Below are 18,513 nucleotides of genomic sequence, written 5' to 3' on the forward strand. Positions count from 1 at the left end.
TACACTCGAAATAGTTTCCTCGTGTGTATAATGGAGATAAAACCACTGACATGTATTTTTCTCAAGGACCTAGCTCTAATGATCATTCCCTCTTTCCAGTATTTTCAATCGGATCTTTCTTACCAGTATTTAAGTATTTTCATATCTTTCCAACCCTTAAAACAAAATATGCACACACAAAACTAGAATGTGTTTCCTGTCTCCTTCCAGCTCCTACCTTCACTGCTCACCTCAGTGACCTGCCTATACCCCGAGCTTCACTCTCTCACTCCCACTTAAACCTCAACCCACACTCATCCAGTTTCTACCCTCACTGAAATTGTTCTTACCAAGGTCATAGTGACCTTTTATTGCAAATTCAGATGCACAAATTCATGCCCTCACCTTAGAGGAAATCTTTGAGCACCTGACACTACTGATTATGTCCCCCTGAAATGCTCCCAGGACACTTCCACTCAGACACCTCTTGGTTTCTGAAAAAGTTACTGGAGTAAAGACAATAACTAACCCCAAATCCCACACCAAACTCTTGTACTCACACTCTAGTGCTGGGGAGGCAAACGACGCCCAGTGCTTCCAAAAGCAAGCCACAGGGAGAGGGGAGAGCAGTGGGCCCAGCTCTTGCCTTCACCCCATGAGAGGCAGGCAGCTTCGTGGAAGAGAACCTGCTGCCAACTAACTCCAGCAGTGAGGGAGCCAGGCTTAGAAACTAAGTGATTAGAGACCTACTCGAGTTAGAGGTAGTGCTCTCAAGGTTTAAGAGAAAGAGATAAATAAAAGTATTCACAGTCTGACAGGTGTAACACCTTCTCTCACCTCTCCTCTCTCCTCTGCCCTGGTCCCTTTCTGCCACCTATGCCAGTCCAGATGGGCTACAAGTATTGAGTGTGAGTGCAGCGGGGTGTAACCCTGAACAGCACACTAGCACACTTGTAGGCAATGATGCCAGCAACAAACATTTCCCAAAACACTTCAGTGCATCAATAAATTACTATTTATTGTAACTTCACAACAATCCCCAAGTAGATATTAGTGTCCCCTTTATAGGTAAGAAACTGAGGCTCAGAGTGACTCAACACAAACCAACGAACGGATTCACCATTTACCCACTCTGCTGCCGCCTTCAACAGCACAGAAAGGCAGATGACAGAGGTGTGCAGTGGGCACTGAAGCAGACATGTGAAGGGGCAGGGCCAACATCTCCAGATTCCCAAGCCCTTGAATTCAGCCCCTCTGGGCGGCAGTACCCTCAGCAGTCTCATCACTCATCTCCCAAGCGTGTGCTGGTCAGTAGCAGGAAGCCGCAGTAAGAACTTGTGGTGGGCCACGACAACCACGCCATTAGCTGAAGGTCGACCCCAGAACGAGCAAAAGCACAGCAACAGACAGATCTGCAGAGGGAAAACGAGGAGAGCGGAAAACCCTCTGCTTGAGAACCCAGGTGAGCTCTCCAAGCCTCAAGACCTGACTTCAAACCTGGCTGAATGAATACACTCGAGAAACACCTTAAGTCACAGCACAACGGCCTGAGCAGGTAGGCCGTACTTCAAACAGGTTTTCCACGGTCTGTCTCCTTTCATTTAAAAAAGATTAGCTCCTGGGCCCTCATGGAGACCAGACCATCTTGAATGGGAACTAGCCCTCTTTCACCAAAGGCCAAGGTTCCAGCAGCGTTCTCACAACTAACATGCCCTGCAAGTCTGCCTTTCCAGAAACTCCTCATATTAGCTTCTTTGCGCTGATTCACTTTTCTAAAATAAAATGCAGAACAATTCTGATTAGTTTAGGATTCTGATTTGTTTTGTTTCAATTATGTGAGGTTTTATTTTACTCAAACATATTACAGGTTGAGATCTACAACAGACAAGAACGTAACAACTGTAACTGGTGTTTCACTTCTAATGTTAAGAAGAACTGCCTATTAATAAACCCAAAGGTTGTTTTTTTAACAAAGCAGTTTCAATATTAGTAACTGTTGATTTAGCCTAAATCTCAGATATACAACTCGAGAAACGTAGAATTTCTAAACAAACGGTAAACAACTTGAAATTATTAGCATTGACAATGAAAAACATAAACAGAAGCCTAATTAACTAAGTTGGTAACTGCTCCTTGGCCATACAAGATAATTTTATTTAATTAGCTTTTATTATCTACCATGTATCAGTCATGCTGCCCAGGGCCTTTGAGACTAAGGTGTGGCTCGCGGCGCCTCTGAGCTCAGCCCTACCACGGCTTATAAAGGAAATAAAACGAAAGGGCAATTCTCATTCTTTCTAAAGCTATCTGCAGCAGACCACGACTGTGCAAATGTGTCCATGAATAACGCAGCACGCCAGCGTCTGACAGCCTAGCAGCACACTGCCCCGGTCATTCCAACCTAGTGGATGATCAGCCACCCCCACTTCCCATTAGCTGCCTCTCCATGTGCCTGTCAATCTTGACCTTGATTTGCAAGAAGAATTAGCTTGTGTGCCCATAACAAACCTTCCAAAGATCTCACAGCTCAATCACTCTCTGCCTTGTTTTTGCAGAGCTAAGGATTAAGATAAAAGAAACACCTCACTTTCTCTGCTCTTGCTAGTCCCCCAAAATCCAGACCTTTTGTTCCTGTCTTACGTGGTCTCTCCCGTTCTCTTGGGTAGACTCATCAATAAACTGAAAACAACGGCTCTCTCGGTTTCCTCACCAGCCATTACCTCAATAACACTTTGCAAACAGATTTAACTTCAAACGCAATACTAAGCCAAAATTTTCCCTTTCAGATTCAGAACTATAGTTTTAATAAGCTGTTATAACAAATGCAATCAAAATTGTGGCTGGTTTTTTTTGTTGAAATTGACATGCCTATTCTAAAATTTATATGTAAATACCAAGGACCTAAAATAGCCAAAGAATTCCGAAAGAAGAGCAACAACACTGGAGGACTCACTACAAGACTTCCTGGAAAGCTGCAGCAATCGAGGCAGTGCGGCCTTGCTAAGAGTGGACAAACAGATCAATGGGACAGAACAGAGTCCAGAACAGACCACAAACAGAACCAAGTGATTTTCAACAAAAGTACCAAGGTATGACATGGGTGTATTCCTACTACGTAAAGTCACACAAAATATTCTGTTTTTGTGGGGTTGTTTTGACATAAAAAAAAATTCCAGTTTGAAATTCAAAAAGCGTAAAACAATACATCTCCTACGCAGTGATAAGGCCTCCCCAGGACCCCATCCCTAGATATGCAATCCCCCTCACTCAAGCAACTGTTATTAATTCCTTGTTTTCTTTCAGGGATATTTTATGGGTATCTGAGCAAATACATATGCATGTTCCCCATTTTACGCAGCTGGCAGCACATTACACGCACTTCTACACTAGCTTTTACTCTTACACGTTAGTGATATTTCCACGTAAGCTCATTCCCTTTCATGGCCACATAGCATTATCTCATTGCATGAACTCACCACAGGTCAGTGTGGCTGACCCTATACTGATGGACTCTCGGGTTGTTCCCAAATCCTGTGCCGTGACAAAACAGCATTTTAAAGTAAATTTCAGAGAACTATTGTGTGGAGGAAGAAAGCTCACAAATAATAATACCAAATAATAATGAAGTTAAGAACTTCATAACTAACATTTTTAGCCAAAAGCTGAATAGAACTAGAGTTAAAGAAGAACATTCTCACTTCAATAGTTTATACCATGCCAAAATCTACATTATGATAAAACAAGTATCTCCTTGCTTCCTTCTGTAAAATGTGGGGGTAGGAGGAATTTCATATTCAACATTTTTCCAAGTAATATTTAAGTGCTTCCTATGTGCCAAGTATTTAAATATTTCAACAAAAACTTCCATGCATATGATAAAAATATAATTTAAGGTGGGGGCTGCTTACATTAATATCTTTCAAAAAGAAAATACACGTTGATATTTCTAGAAACTTCAATGAAAATTACAAACCAAATAAAATCTTATGACATAAACAATTGGTAGGATATACCAGACATCAATTAGCTTAAAACGTGATTACTAAAACTCTTGGAATTAGAACTGCTTTGTCTTTTTGTTGATAAAAACAAATGTACTTATTTATTTCATGTCTTAAATAAGGAAAATCCTATTTACTCTACCTTAGCAGCCCTCACTGCTTTAATTTTCAGCAGCATATCAACAAAAGCCACTCTCACTTTCTCTGAATTGTCATGGAGACTGTATTTTAGTGCTGGCAAAAGCTGTTCTAATAATGGGTGGCTTAATTTGTTATCCAAAATTATCGGCAGACACTACAAGAAATAAGAAAGATAAACAGTTCAAAATTAAAACATAAACAATAAATAGTTCAGGAAAGAAAAATTCAGTTAACATTCAGCTCCAACTGTACTAGAACTACTGGTAAAATAAATAAACATAATTACAGAAAATAATACTTTTCTAAAAGAGTTTCATATAAAAAGTATACTTTTAATGAATTAGTATAATTTCAATCACTGATAATCAGTTCATACACTGTTTCATTCAAATAAGATTAAGGCAGTTATAAAATAATTTTTCAATGCTTTTTCTTAGCTACATTTTCAAGGATTTTTAGAGTTGAAAGAAACAAAGAACAATTGCTGGTGGAGGGGGCTCGAAAGCCAGTTTGTGTCCAAAGTTGATGTTCAAGAATCTTTTTAAATTTTTTTAACAGCCCAAAACTTCTGTTTCCTGTTGCAACATTGCATGAAAACCTGAGGGCGCAGAGCCCCCAAGACTGTCAGACTCGTACTCCTACACAGCCAGACCCACACGCCTCAGACGGACAGCCAACAACCCGCCCAAGCTCAGTCCAGGCACCAGCTTGTCTGAAGACCTGACAGGCCCTACCTCCTTCTCCCCGGTTATTAGGAGAAAGTGTGTGCTTGTTTAAAGAGACCTTATACTTTAAAGATCATACTGATATATTTACAGATGAGCTGATATAATGCCTGGGATTTACTTCAAAGTAACCAAGTGGGAGACATGGGGTTACATATAAAACAAGATTGGATATGGCCTGATAACTGTTGAAACTGGATGATGGGAGAAAGGATATTTTTGTTGGTTCTTATTAAAAGTACATACAGTACACCAAAAAAGTCAATTTTCATGTATAATAATTTTTAAAAATTTTAAGTACATACAGCTCCTATTCTAAAATGCTGTGTTCTCCTCACTAAAAACTAGTATTATTTCAAGTAGACAGTTTTTTGTAGAAATCACTTTTAATTTGATTTTTAAAAATGTTATTTTGATACACAACAAAAATGCCAATAGTGCTAATCTATGGAGCAGGACTATGGGTAATTGTTACATTTTTCTTTCTCTGTATTTTCTCACTATTCTACAATAAATAAATACTGCTTATCTAATTTTGAATCTTACCTTAAAGACAGAACAGCGTACGTCAGCTGAGCTTGTATCAAACGCCAGTTCCCCAGTTACTTTCTTGAGGAGATCAATAAGAATGGTCGGAGGCATCATTTCCCAGTATTTGGAAGTTATTTTACAAACACCAAGGATCCCTGTGGAACGGACCATCGGATAAGGATCTTCTAAAAGGCTCTATAAGTAGGAGGGGGAGAAAGGCTTAAAAATCTTAAATCAGTTCCCTTTATATCAATATTTGCTTTACACATTAGCACTTTGGGCATTCACAACTTAGACACTTCGTTACAGTTACAGAAAGACTGGCCATATACTGACTCATGGATTTCTGCTTATTTATCATTTCTATAGCTGAGCATTTAAAGAGGACAATCCAGACACATATGGTGCCTCATTTGCCAATCCCATCTGTAGGACTTTGCTGACAGCAGGGCCTCAATACCAGCTCCACCATTCAGTGGGAAATGCAGACTTCAGTTGATCTTAGTAGACACAGCCTATGCAAATCCTCTGGTGAATTTCCAAAATGCTGTAATGCACTAAGCCCAGATGAAGTAATTCTACTCGTAATGAGTTAATCCAGGCCATGGTCGTCAGTGGTTGCTAACAGTACAAAAAGAGACAAGACATTATGTACTCCAACAGAAGTGCGCAACAGTGTCACAAAGAATCTAACACAACAAACAAAGCCCTCACAAAAACATGACTCTCATCAACTCTGTATTCAATTACCAATTTACAGGAAGTACAAAGGGCAGGGAACACATTAATGGCACCACCGGGACAGGTTCTGTAAAACCCAGACTGTGGGAAACAGAAGGAGAATTTGGCTTCTTCTTTTTTTTTTTTTTTGTGAGGAAGATCAGCCCTGAGCTAACATCCATGCTAATCCTCCTCTTTTTGCTGAGGAAGACCAGCTCTGAGCTAACATCTATCACCAATCCTCCTCCTTTTTTCCCCCAAAGCCCCAGTGGATATTTGTATGTCATAGTCGCACATCCTTCTAGTTGCTGTATGTGGGACGCAGCCTCAGCATGGCTGGAGAAGCGGGGTGTCAGTGCGCACTCAGGATCCGAACCCAGGCTGCCAGTAGCGGAACGCGCGCACTTAACCACTAAGCCATGGGGCCAGCCCGAGAATCTGGCTTCTTAAACAACAAAAACAGCAAGCAAAAAAAAACGGAGAGAGAGGAAGAGATTGCTGGAGAGGGAACTGATAGTCCAAGAGACTTAAACAATACACTGGCCAATCACAAAACATGGATCTTATTTATACACAGATTCAAACAAAACTGGAAAAAACGTCACTGCAATGTTGCTGGAAAAAAACCACTGGATATTTGATGACATTAAGGAATCATTCATCTTTCTTTAGTTGTGACAATGGTATGATTATACCTAAAAAAAACAAGAGTCCCATAGGAGCTAAGAACATACAACAGAGAAAGGAAAGTCTCTTCAATAAATGGTCTTGGGAAAACTGGACAGCCACATGCAAAAGAATAAAAGTAGACCATTATCTTTCGCCACACACAAAAATTAACTCAAAATGGATTAAAGACTTGAAGGTAAGACGTGAAACCATAAAACTCCTAGAAGAGCATATAGGTAGTACACTCTTTGACACTGGTCTTAGAAGGATCTTTTCAAATACTATGTCTACTTGGGCAAGAGAAACAAAAGAAAAAAATAAACAAACGAGACTTCATCAGAGTAAAGAGCTTCTGCAAGGCAAAGGAAACAAGGAACAAAATGAAAAAACTGGGAGAAAATATTTGCAAATCATATATCCGACAAGTGGTTAATCTCCAAAATATATCAAGAACTCATACAAGTCAACAACAAGAAAACAAACAACTCGATCCAAAAATAGGCAGAGGATACGAACAGACCTTTTTCCAAAGAAGACATACAGATGGCCAACAGACACATGAAAAGATGCTCAACATCACTAATTATTAGGGAAATGCAAATCAAAACTACAATGAGCACACCTTATACCAGTTAGAATGGCTATAATTACAAAGACAAAAAAATAACAAATGTTGGAGAAAATGTGGAGAAAAGAGAAGCCTCATCCACTGCTGGTGGGAATGCAAACTGGTACAGCCACTATGAAAAACAGTATGGAGATTTCTCAAAATATTAAAAGTAGAAATACCACACAAGCCAGCTATCCCACTACTGGGTATTTATCCAAAGAACTTGAAATCAACAGTTCAAAGAGACTCATGCACCCCTATGTTCATTGCAGCATTATTCACTATAGCCAAGACGTGGAAGCAACCAAAGTGCCCATCGACTGATGAACGGATCAAGAAGATGTGGTGTATATATATATAATGGAATACCACTCAGCCATAAAGAAAGACAAAATTGTCCCCTTTGCAACTACATGGATGGACCTTGAGGGTATTATGTTAAGCGAAATAAGCCAGACAGAAAGACAAACACCATATCATTTCACTCATATGTGGAAGATAAACTAACACATGGACAAAGATAACAGATTAGTGGTGACCAGAGGAGAAGTGGGTAGGGGGGTGGGCATAAGGGGTAAAGGGGCACATATATATATGGTGACTGACAAATAATAATGTACAACTGAAATTTCACTATGTTATATACTATTATGACCTCGAAATAAAAAAGAGCCCCTATCTTTTAGCAATATCTCTTGAAATATTTACAGTTGAAATGATACGATGCCTCAGATTGCTTCAAAACAAGGGAAGAAGAACTAGATCAGGTTTGGGTCAGCAATTACTGAAACTGTGTAATGGGTACATAGAGGTTTATTGCACTAGGTTTTCTATTTATTATGTGTGAAATGTTCTATTAGAAAAGTTTAAAAACATAAAATAATTCCTATTCCTTAATTAGAAAAAAAAAGGCTTCAAGTTAGGATGAATGAGCACTTACTTCCTCTCCTCCCCAAAATCTGACCAAAATGACAAATAAGATAACAGCAATGCTGGAAATAAAAAGACTATGGGATTCCTACGAGAAAGAAAGGGAATAAGGAATGGATTCATGGAGAAAGGAGCAGAAAAGGTTGTGACCTGGACATTCCTATGCCCTGCACAGACTCAGGCCAGCCCCAAACCCGGGGTCAGGACCACAGACACTACAAGGGCTACAAACAATTCCCAGACACGGTGTGGTGGTTCAGGAGTGAGCGTCTGCTCCCAGGGAAAACAGCCTGCCAGGAAGAGTTCTCGGAATAGATACCGGGGGGCAGACGAGCAGTGATAACTGCAGAACCTCCACAAAGGAAAAAAGAAAGGAGAGAATGCCACCCAGGAGGAAAGGCTCCTTCCCACCTGGTAACGGTGCAGCCACCAGCCTGCTTGTCCCTCAGCCACAGAACCTACAGGGGATCCTACCTGCTGACAAGCCCTACCCACTTATGCAAAACCACGATCAACTCACCATGCAAAGAAGTCTACTGAAGACACAACCAGACAAAAAGCCGTGCCAATGACCTAATCAACCCAAACCTTTATTCAAAAATAAAAATGGAAAAGTGAATATGACAAATCATTTGATAAAAAACGATGGCAAGAAAAAAATAAAACAAAAAATAGAAGAAAACTTTAGGAATCTGAGGACCTAAATTTGAAACTCGCAGGTTTTAGAGATTTTGTTTTCTATGAATTACTTACAATATTATTCTTCAAAAATATATTCTGGATAATCACCTTATAACCACAGTCTCATAAAACTCATGACCCACATTTGTGTTTCCATTCAATCCCACTGTCACCAGACAATCACTCAAAACCATGGCACTTAACTTGTAATGCTGTTTCTACAAGGAGAAATCACTGCATCTCAACATCTACAGACATTCATGGGCTGCCTCAATTTTTTATCTTCAAAAAAAGTCTCCATATTACTGAGGTTTGAGAAGCACTAACAGAGCAAAGAGCGCGAGAGAACAGTTAAGGCACATGGAGGGTCTCAGGAAATAATCATTGCTCTTATTTATCAGATTATCTCTTTTATCAATCCTCATAAAAGGGGCCAGCCCCGTGGCTTAGTGGTTAAGTGCGCGCGCTCCGCTGCTGGTGGCCCGGGTTCGGATCCCGGGCACGCACCGACGCACCGCTTCTCTGGCCATGCTGAGGCTGCGTGACACATACAGCAACTAGAAGGCTGTGCAACTGTGACATACAACGATCTACTAGGGCTTTGGGGGAAAAAAATAAATAAATAAAAATTATAGGGGAAAAAAAAAAAAGTCCTGTGCAAAACGATGGAACCCCAAACGACTGACCTCATTGCTGGGAATGAAGGAAAAATATCCCTGACTTCACCAAGAAGAGACGTTTCTGTCTCAACCTCAGCTCAGGGTGGGGTGGCAGGGTGTGGAACCTTCTGCAAGAGTTCTTAATCACCAGCAACAACCACTCACATGCCTTTGTGGCTAAAATTCATCCTATCTCTGTGGCCCTGAAATTCTTAAGCTGAATATTAAAAAAAAAAAAAAAAAATCCTCATAAAAGATTCATTTCCCTTTACTCAGTACCTGATCCAATGGGGTCATCAACTCTTAGCCAACACACAGGCCAAATCCAGCCTATGCCTGTCTTTTGTGTGGTCCACAACACTTAAGAATGGTTTTTCATTTCTAAATGCTTGAAAAGAAATCAAAAGAATAGTAGTTTGTGACACATGAACATTACACGAAATTCAAATGTCTGCGTCCATAAATGCGATTTTATTGGACAAGCTGCCCTCGCTCATGTCTGTGCAGTCCACGGCTGCTTCCGAGCCACAACTCGGGTGGGATAGCTGCGACCGCGTGGCCCACAGACCCAGAATCATCATTATCTGGCCCTTCACAAAAACGGTTTGCCAACTCCTGCTCCTAAAGTTTCTATCGCACCGCCTCCTAAAAGGAGTCGGGAAAGAACAAACATTGGAAAGAAGAAAATAATCAGATTATTAAGAAAACTTCTTTTGTCTAAGATTCAAACTAATACACCGAATTTCATGGCACATCAGCAGAGGGAAAAAAAATCAAAAGATAAAGAAAAATATCCTCCAAGGTTCAGAAACCCTCAATGCTAGAAAACAATGCAAAATATTTTGACAGTCCAGGAAAAAAATTATTTAACATAAAACACTCTACATGGCCAAACTATAAATTAAGTGTCAGGAAAAAATAAAAAACATCGTGGGATTCAAACACTCAGACACCTGCCTCCCCAAGGATGTCCTGCAGCAAAGTAGGACTGAGTGAAACTCTTTGAGCTCATAATAATTACTGTCTGCGATGGTTTCCCCTAAGTTCCCTTCGCTCCAAAAGTGATTCACAGATTTCATAGTATATGTTGCTTACACATGAGCCTTTCCCTATTAAATTTTCATCTTAAACACAGACTTAGAGTTGAAACTTCATTATTGTTGTTTTTAATGCTTAAAATAGTCTTTTAAAAATCTGTTTATGGGGGCCGGCCCCGTGGCTTAGCCGTTAAGTGCGTGTACTTCGCTACTGGCGGCCCAGGTCAGATCCCGGGTGCGCACCGACGCACCGCTTCTCTGGCCATGCTGAGGCCGCGTCTCACATACAGCAACTAGAAGGATGTGCAACTATGAAATACAACTATCTACTGGGGCTTTGGGGAAAAAAAGGAGGAGGATTGGCAATAGATGTTAGTTCAGAGCCAGTCTTCCTCAGCAAAAAGAGGAGGATTAGCATGGATGTTAGCTCAGGGCTGATCTTCCTCACACACAAAAAAAAATCTGTTTAGACAGTGACATCTCATTTTTATGAGACTGTTTTTTGACTGAGTTTTGCTACGTGAAAAACACAAACCTATCTCCACTAAGAAATATGTAACTTTAAAAAACAACTGTAACATCAATGTTTTATACATCTACTATTTTTTAAACTTACACGAGTGACTTAGAATTTAATATTTCTTCTTCTGAAAAAACATTTAACTGACTTCAACAATTCTTTTAGCTTTTTTATTCCCTTAAATTCAAATAAAAGAGAATTTAATAATTTTTATTTTTTAAAAGGTTAATAAAATGAAAACAAAACTCAGGATGATTAATCCAAATATAGATTCCTCTGTGTTCCAATCTCAATATGGTCAAGTTCTTCTGATTCTAGCAAAGAGTTGGTATATCTTTCAAGTATTTTCTCCAATAAGAATATGCCATTCCTACGTGTAATATTGTTTTCACTGTAAAATAATTATTTCATAGGCCTTGCCTCTTAAACTTATTAGGATGTACATATTACACAACTGCTAAAAATGCATTAACCTTCATATCTTGGAAATATTTTTATTCATATGAAATTTCTACCAACTATGATGCTCTCACAGTAAGATTTCTTCAATCTATAATTAATACAATTTAAAGAATTCTAATGGAATAGAGAGATTGAGTTACACTATACTTTCATTAGCCAATATTCTAAGTGTATCCAAGATATCAAGTAATTGCCAGTATCTACATCTCCAAGAGACTGACATCTCCTACACACCTTTCACTTTGTAAATTAGTACTAAACTCATCTCTCTAGAAATTCACTCCAGTTTCTAGTACAAGATACAGAGGATTCACCAATATGTTCCTAATATTATATTAGACAATCATATCACTTTACATACGTTTAATGTTTCTATGGACAATAATAACCACTGTCATCTTAGTGCTAGAGATGGAGCTAAATGTTTTACATACAATTTTTCATTGAAACCTTATCATAATCCTATAAAATATTATTCTCAGTGTTAAAGAAGAAACAGAAGAGAAGTTAAGTAATTTGACAAAGATCAGACTTAAGTGGGAACTGGTACTGAAAACAAAATGTCTGACTCCATGCTCTTAATCAGTATGCATCCTGCCTTCCCATCTGAAGGGCTAAAATGATTACCCAGCAAGTCGTTCATAATACCCTACTCCTACACATTCAGTTCAGGAGCAGCAGGGGCCAAGCACTCACCGGAAGTGAATAAAAGAGCAGGTGCAGCAGAAGAGGAGTGCTGGACGTCAGCACATACTCCATCACTGCATTCAAATGCAGATATTTAAACATTTCAGGCACAAACAAAAGTGGTTCACAGATTAGGATATCTGAGTTAAAAAGTGCAAGTTTTTCATAGTTTGTTGGCTAAAAGCTACCAAAATCTAGTTTTGGTTTGCCCAGCAACATTTGCCCCACAAAATTAACCATGATCTGCAAAGGGAATTTTAGATACATATACATGTGGCTAAGGCACTCATGGCAAAATAGTGATGACTGTTCATTTTAAGGGTATGTGTGTGTCTGTGTGGGGGGGTGTTTACGTACATGCATGTGAATGCACACACACACGTGTATGTATGTGTGCATGTGCGTATGTGTGTATGTACATATATGTGTATTAAAAGATAAGTATACACATATTCATTACACTATTATGTCAACTTTCTGAGATTTTGCACAAGTCTGAAAACAAACAAACAAAAGGAAGTATTTTAGAAGTGCCATGAGTAACCATCATTATCATGGTGTTTTTGCTATCACTTCCTAAAATTGTATTCTACCAACTAGGACAATAAATTTTTTTTTTTTTTGTGAGGAAGATCAGCCCTGAGCTAACATCCATGCTAATCCTCCTCTTTTTGCTGAGGAAGACCGGCTCTGAGCTAACATCTATTGCCAATCCTCCTCCTTTTTTTCCCCCCAAAGCCCCAGTAGATAGTTGTATGTCATAGTTGCACATCCTTCTAGTTGCTGTATGTGGGATGCAGCCTCAGCATGGCCGGAGAAGCAGTGCATTGGTGCACGCCCGGGATCCGAACCCGGGCCACCAGAAGCGGAGTGCACGCACTTAACCGCTAAGCCACAGGGCTGGCCTTAGGACAATAAATATTTTTTAGCTTGTGTTAGGAAACCCTGCAAACGTAAGGGAACATAGAGAAATAAGCAGAGGCTAGCTCTCTCCAGCTAGATGAAAAAGATTCACAATATCCCTTGGAAATAAATGTCACATTCTAATGTCTTAACATCTCCTTAGAAAAATCAGCCATCTGAAAAAAATCTATCTCGACAAGTATGATTTGTACCAGGCTTGCCTTAAAACATAACCAGTGTTTGTTCATACTACCCCACAACTTTACAGTAGGCAATATCACCATCCCCAATTCACAGAAAAAGGCACAGAAAAGTTAGTGACCTGCCCAAAGTTACACAGCTTAAACGTGAGGGGGAATCAAGCCCCAGATCTGTTTTAACCACTATGTCACACTGCCTTTCTGCTGGGGAAACAAGAGTACACACAAAACATTTAAAACTATATAAAGTAATAAATAATTAGATGTTCTAAAGGAGATGAAGAGGAAGAAAAAAGGACACTACGGGTCCATGCTGTCGCAGAAGTTACCAGGGAGAGAATGATTTCCTTGAAGAATGTCAAGATCTGGAAAGCTTGCCATGTAGGGGCCAGCACACAGGCAGTTACAGGGGCACAACCAGGATGCATACCAGGCCTAGACAGAGCTGAAGGCACAAGGAGCTTGACCACATGAAATACGTACATAGAGTTCTTCAAATTGTTTCTGAATTTCACTATCCATTTCAATAGCATTAAAGCTAGGATCCCTAATAGGAAATGCTTCAACGAACAACAGTGCAGCATTTGACCGGACTTCAGAGTTTCTGGCCTAGAATAATGAAAGAAGAGTGTTTCAGAATCCAAAGAGATGACATTCAAGGGCTTCAGGGTAGAGTTCCTAAAGTAACGCTTCTAGTATCTCAGTATAGACCTATTTACAAATCACAGACAATTATAACACTTAAACGACCAAACTTGTGAGATCTTCCTTAAGTTAAGCCAAACTGGCAGTTTAATATCGAATGTCAAAAGATATTAAAAGATCCGTTTCCTTGCTTCAGAGCCCTCCTTGTGTCATTAACAGTGACCATCATATCCCACTCCTGACACCAGAGTTACTTGCATTGAAAATTACTCAGGTGTTCATTTGAACACTTCTTCCAATGTTGTCATCCTGTTCCCCAGTCACCAGCATGATGATGCCCCAAGGACCAGGACAGTCCAACCTAGCTCTGCAGACCCTCCACCACCTTTGCTGGTTTACTTAGCATGACTACTCCCCTTCCAACTGTGTAGTCAGCACTAAACCAATTCAGATTCCAAGTTTAATGGGCCTAAAAAATGCTTTTAACAAATGAATAAAACATTTGGCCCAAAATTTCACAAAGCTCCCAGGCTCCGGTCTTATTTTTACTGCCTTGTTACAATTTTGAATTAAAGTGTGCTAAATTCAAAAGCATAATTAGTACACTCTAAACATGGATAGACTATTTAAAAGGTATACCTTTAATCCTCTCCAAAGGATGGGCTTATATAATCTATAAAGCATCTCTTCCACTCCCTGCCGAACTTTCTTTTGATGGTGAAAATAACTCAGCACCTAAGAGCCAAGAAAAAAGAAAACAAAGATAATGCTGTTTTTGGGGCCGGCCCCGTGGCTCAGCGGTTAAGTGCGCGCGCTCTGCTACTGGCGGCCCGGGTTCTGATCCTGGGCACGCATCGACACACCTCTCACCCGGCCATGCTGAAGCGACGTCCCACATACAGCAACTAGAAGGATGTGCAACTATGACATACAACTATCTACTGGGGCTTTGGGGAGAAAAAGGGGAAAAAAAAAGGAGGAGGATTGGCAATAGATGTTAGCTCAGGGCCAGTCTTCCTCAGAAAAAAAGGAGGATTGGAATGGATGTTAGTTCAGTGCTGATCTTCCTCACAAAAAAAAAAAAAAAAAGATAATGCTGTTTGTAAAAGCATTTAAGATCCTACTTTGAAAAAACCAACAGGGAGAGCAGGTTGTTCTCGCCACCAATATAGGCACTCATGCTTCACAAGCCTTGACAATTCTTTCCTAAGAGAAACTACAAGGATAGATATACTGACAGTACTAAACACGGTTAATCACATGAAAGAAACCTATGGCAGAAATAAAGATCAACAACCTTGAGCTATGAAAAGGTTTGGGTTCTAGTTCCTAGTCTACCAACAGCCACATAACCTCGTAAAAAAGTTACTTAAACCTCTGACCTTCAGGGTAAAATAGAAAAGGAGGGTGTGTAAAGAAGCCAGCCTAAGTGGTTTCTATAGCCCACTCTGGTTCTAAAATGCGCTGGCTACAACTCCCTTTTGTTCTAAGAACCTGTAATGCGCAAACAGAAAAGGCATATATCTCAAAATGGGTGCCACTGCCTAGTGATCCTTCACAGTACAAGCTTAATTTAGACACCAAGTTCTTCCCAAAACTTATGAATAATCAGAAAACAGATTGTTCTTTCCGCTTCCATTCCTTTGTTCTCTTCTACCCACCTCTTTACAACCAGAATCTTCCTGCATTTCTTCACAGACTCTTGTCCCCAACAACAATCAATTTTGCCTTACTTCCTTAATTTGCAACTCTTGGAGCTAAAATTATATTAGTGAAAAATGGAAAATAAAAAAATTAAACAGACTTTAAAACAATAGCCTATACTTCAAAATTAACTTGAATCATCTTTACCCTAAACGCACTACAGTCTGTGGATTCTTTTTTTTGATTGTTAATTCTTTATTTAGGAGTTTTTATTGATGGTGATAAGTGGTATTAGTCTATAGTTTGTTTTTTGTGTACAATATTATCAAGTTTTAGTAGCAATCGTAGACTCACTTTATAGAAAGATTTTTAAACAGCTTATTAAGATATAATTCTCATGCCATAAAGGTCACTCTTGTAAAGTGTACAACTCAGTGGGTTCTAGTATATTCACAGAGTCGTGCAACTATTACTACTATCTAATTTTAGAAGATTTTCATCAACAATATGGGGATTTTTACTTTCAAATGACTTCTGCAGCATTTCCTGAAGCTTCTTTCAACATATCAATAAAAAAGATTTATCATATAAACATGATGTTTCTCAAAAAAAAAAAAAAGAATTTGAGGAAAAAGGTACAAAGTGTTATAAGCAGTAATAACAATTACTTGGAGTCCAGGAATACATTTCATTTGAAAAGTGAAATCTAATATTCTTCTTTTTAATTCTTTCTGTGCATTTTTCCATAAATTTACCACATAGTGATATCTACACTTATAATATCTTTTTTTTTTTAAAGATTTTATTTATTTATTTTTCCCCCAAAGCCCCAGTAGACAGTTGTCTGTCATAGCTGCACATCCTTCTAGTTGCTGTATGTGGGACGCAGCCTCAGCATGGCCGGAGAAGCGGTGCGTTGGTGTGCGCCCAGAATCCAAACCCAGGCCGCCAGCAGTGGAGCACGTGCACTTAACCGCTAAGCCACGGGGCCAGCCCTACACTTATAATATCTTAATTACTCAGACTACCACAGCAGAAAATCAGATACGAAATTAGTTATTTGTTAAGAGTGAAGCAACTATGTCACAAATTTGTACAGTTTAACAAGATGCCATTCTTTTTTTTTGGTGAGGAAGATTGGCCCTGAGCTAACATCTGTGCTCATCTTCCTCTATTTTGTATGTGGGACACTGCCATAACATGGCTTGACGAGCAGTGTGTCGGTCCGCTGCCAGGATTCAAACCTGCGAACCCCAGGCCACCGAAGCAGAGCATGCAAACTTAACCACTGTGCCACCAGGACAGCCCTGATGCCATTCTTTATGACTAAATAGAATGTGAAACATCAAATCATATATGTGAAATAATGACCTAAACTGACCTACAACTTAAGGAAGCCACACTGGGATTAGGGGTCGGGGCAATTGGATATATTTATCTCTGGGTCCTTTATCTTTGGATAACTCAAACTAAATCATCAATAACATAAAAAAAAAAAACGTTTTCGGTATCTACATTCTACAAATATTAGCAACTTCACTAAACAAAAAAGTAAAGAGGTAGTCTTTGTTCACTTAGCTTCTTGACACATGGCTGCCAACACTAACAGCAACCAAACAAGGCATCACTGTGGATTTAGGATGCTGATCAACACAACAGACCAGATTTTCCAATTTCTCCTGCCAGGATCATTATGATTATCAAACACCTATCAGTGTAATAATGACACTGATAATAGAGCCTTATTTAGTCAGACTATTAATAATATTAGGATAAAATTCATTTCTAAATTCTGAGATTACCTTTTATTTTTATTTTTTTTGCTGAGGAAGACCGGCTCTGAGCTAACATCTATTGCCAATCCTCCTTCTTTTTTTCCCTTTTTCTCCCCAAAACCCCAGTAGATAGTTGTATGTCATAGCTGCACATCCCTCTAGTTGCTGTATGTGGGACTCGGCCTCAGCATGGCTGGAGAAGCGATGCGTTGGTGTGCACCTGGGATCTAAACCCAGGCCACCAGTAGCGGCGCGCGTGCACTTAACCGCTAAGCCACGGGGCTGGCCCTGAGACTACCTTTTAAAAACAAAACTTATTAAGAGAAACTATCAAAACATTTATTCCATTTGGTTTGCAAAATACCAAAATGGAAATTTAATGGATGAAAGTAAATAATAAAAATAACTTCAATTATCCTCTTTTTTGAAAAAAGTGTAGTGGCAGTTACAAAGTAATGATTCTGAACATTTTTATGTCAAAGAATTTAGTTAAAGTTTGTTTGAATAAAATTCTGATGTCTTAACAGTCTTTGCTTTCCTAATTAAAACTTGGTGGCAGGAGAAAACTGCCAGAGCCAAATATCACAATTCTGAGAAATCCTTTTAACTGATGCCTGTGAAGCTTAATTTTTAAATTTAACAAAAACAATTATCAAAAAATAAGAGAGACGAGACATGATTTAAGAAGTGCACAGTCAGTGCTGTGGCGGCATCCCTCACCTCCCGCACTTTGGAGTGCACTGGAGACCTCCTTGGCAGGTGGATCCCATGGTACATCAAGTCCTGGATGCAGCCATTTTCGATTGTCTGCAACAACAAACACGACGTGAGCACCTGGTGGGTGTGTGCACTCCAGCAGATGACAGCACAGCGCAGCAGGTTTATTACAGAAGAATCTGATCTGCTCATCTTCCATTTCGTGAGGAAAAAAACTGGATCCTTTCACAAGAGCTTTTTTATTTTAAGTCTATACCTCTTAGAATTCTGTTAGTTT

General features: G+C 39.4%; 1 protein-coding gene across 3 annotated transcripts in view; it reads right to left on the reverse strand.

Annotated features, from left to right (window-relative positions):
• The window catches only part of NCAPG2 (non-SMC condensin II complex subunit G2), a 78,115-nt gene that overhangs the window by 33,989 nt on the left and 25,613 nt on the right, over window positions 1–18,513 (reverse strand). For all 3 annotated transcript variants that reach the window (XM_058534224.1, XM_058534233.1, XM_058534242.1), the window contains exons 9-13: window positions 18,240–18,326; window positions 14,740–14,835; window positions 13,939–14,064; window positions 5,393–5,572; window positions 4,123–4,275 (exon numbers count right to left, since the gene is read on the reverse strand). In XM_058534224.1, coding sequence (XP_058390207.1) covers window positions 4,123–4,275; window positions 5,393–5,572; window positions 13,939–14,064; window positions 14,740–14,835; window positions 18,240–18,326 — 642 coding nt within the window. The remainder of the gene's footprint in view (window positions 1–4,122; window positions 4,276–5,392; window positions 5,573–13,938; window positions 14,065–14,739; window positions 14,836–18,239; window positions 18,327–18,513) is intronic.

This window comes from Diceros bicornis, chromosome 3 (assembly GCF_020826845.1).
Source record: "Diceros bicornis minor isolate mBicDic1 chromosome 3, mDicBic1.mat.cur, whole genome shotgun sequence".
Classification (NCBI taxonomy): domain Eukaryota; kingdom Metazoa; phylum Chordata; class Mammalia; order Perissodactyla; family Rhinocerotidae; genus Diceros; species Diceros bicornis.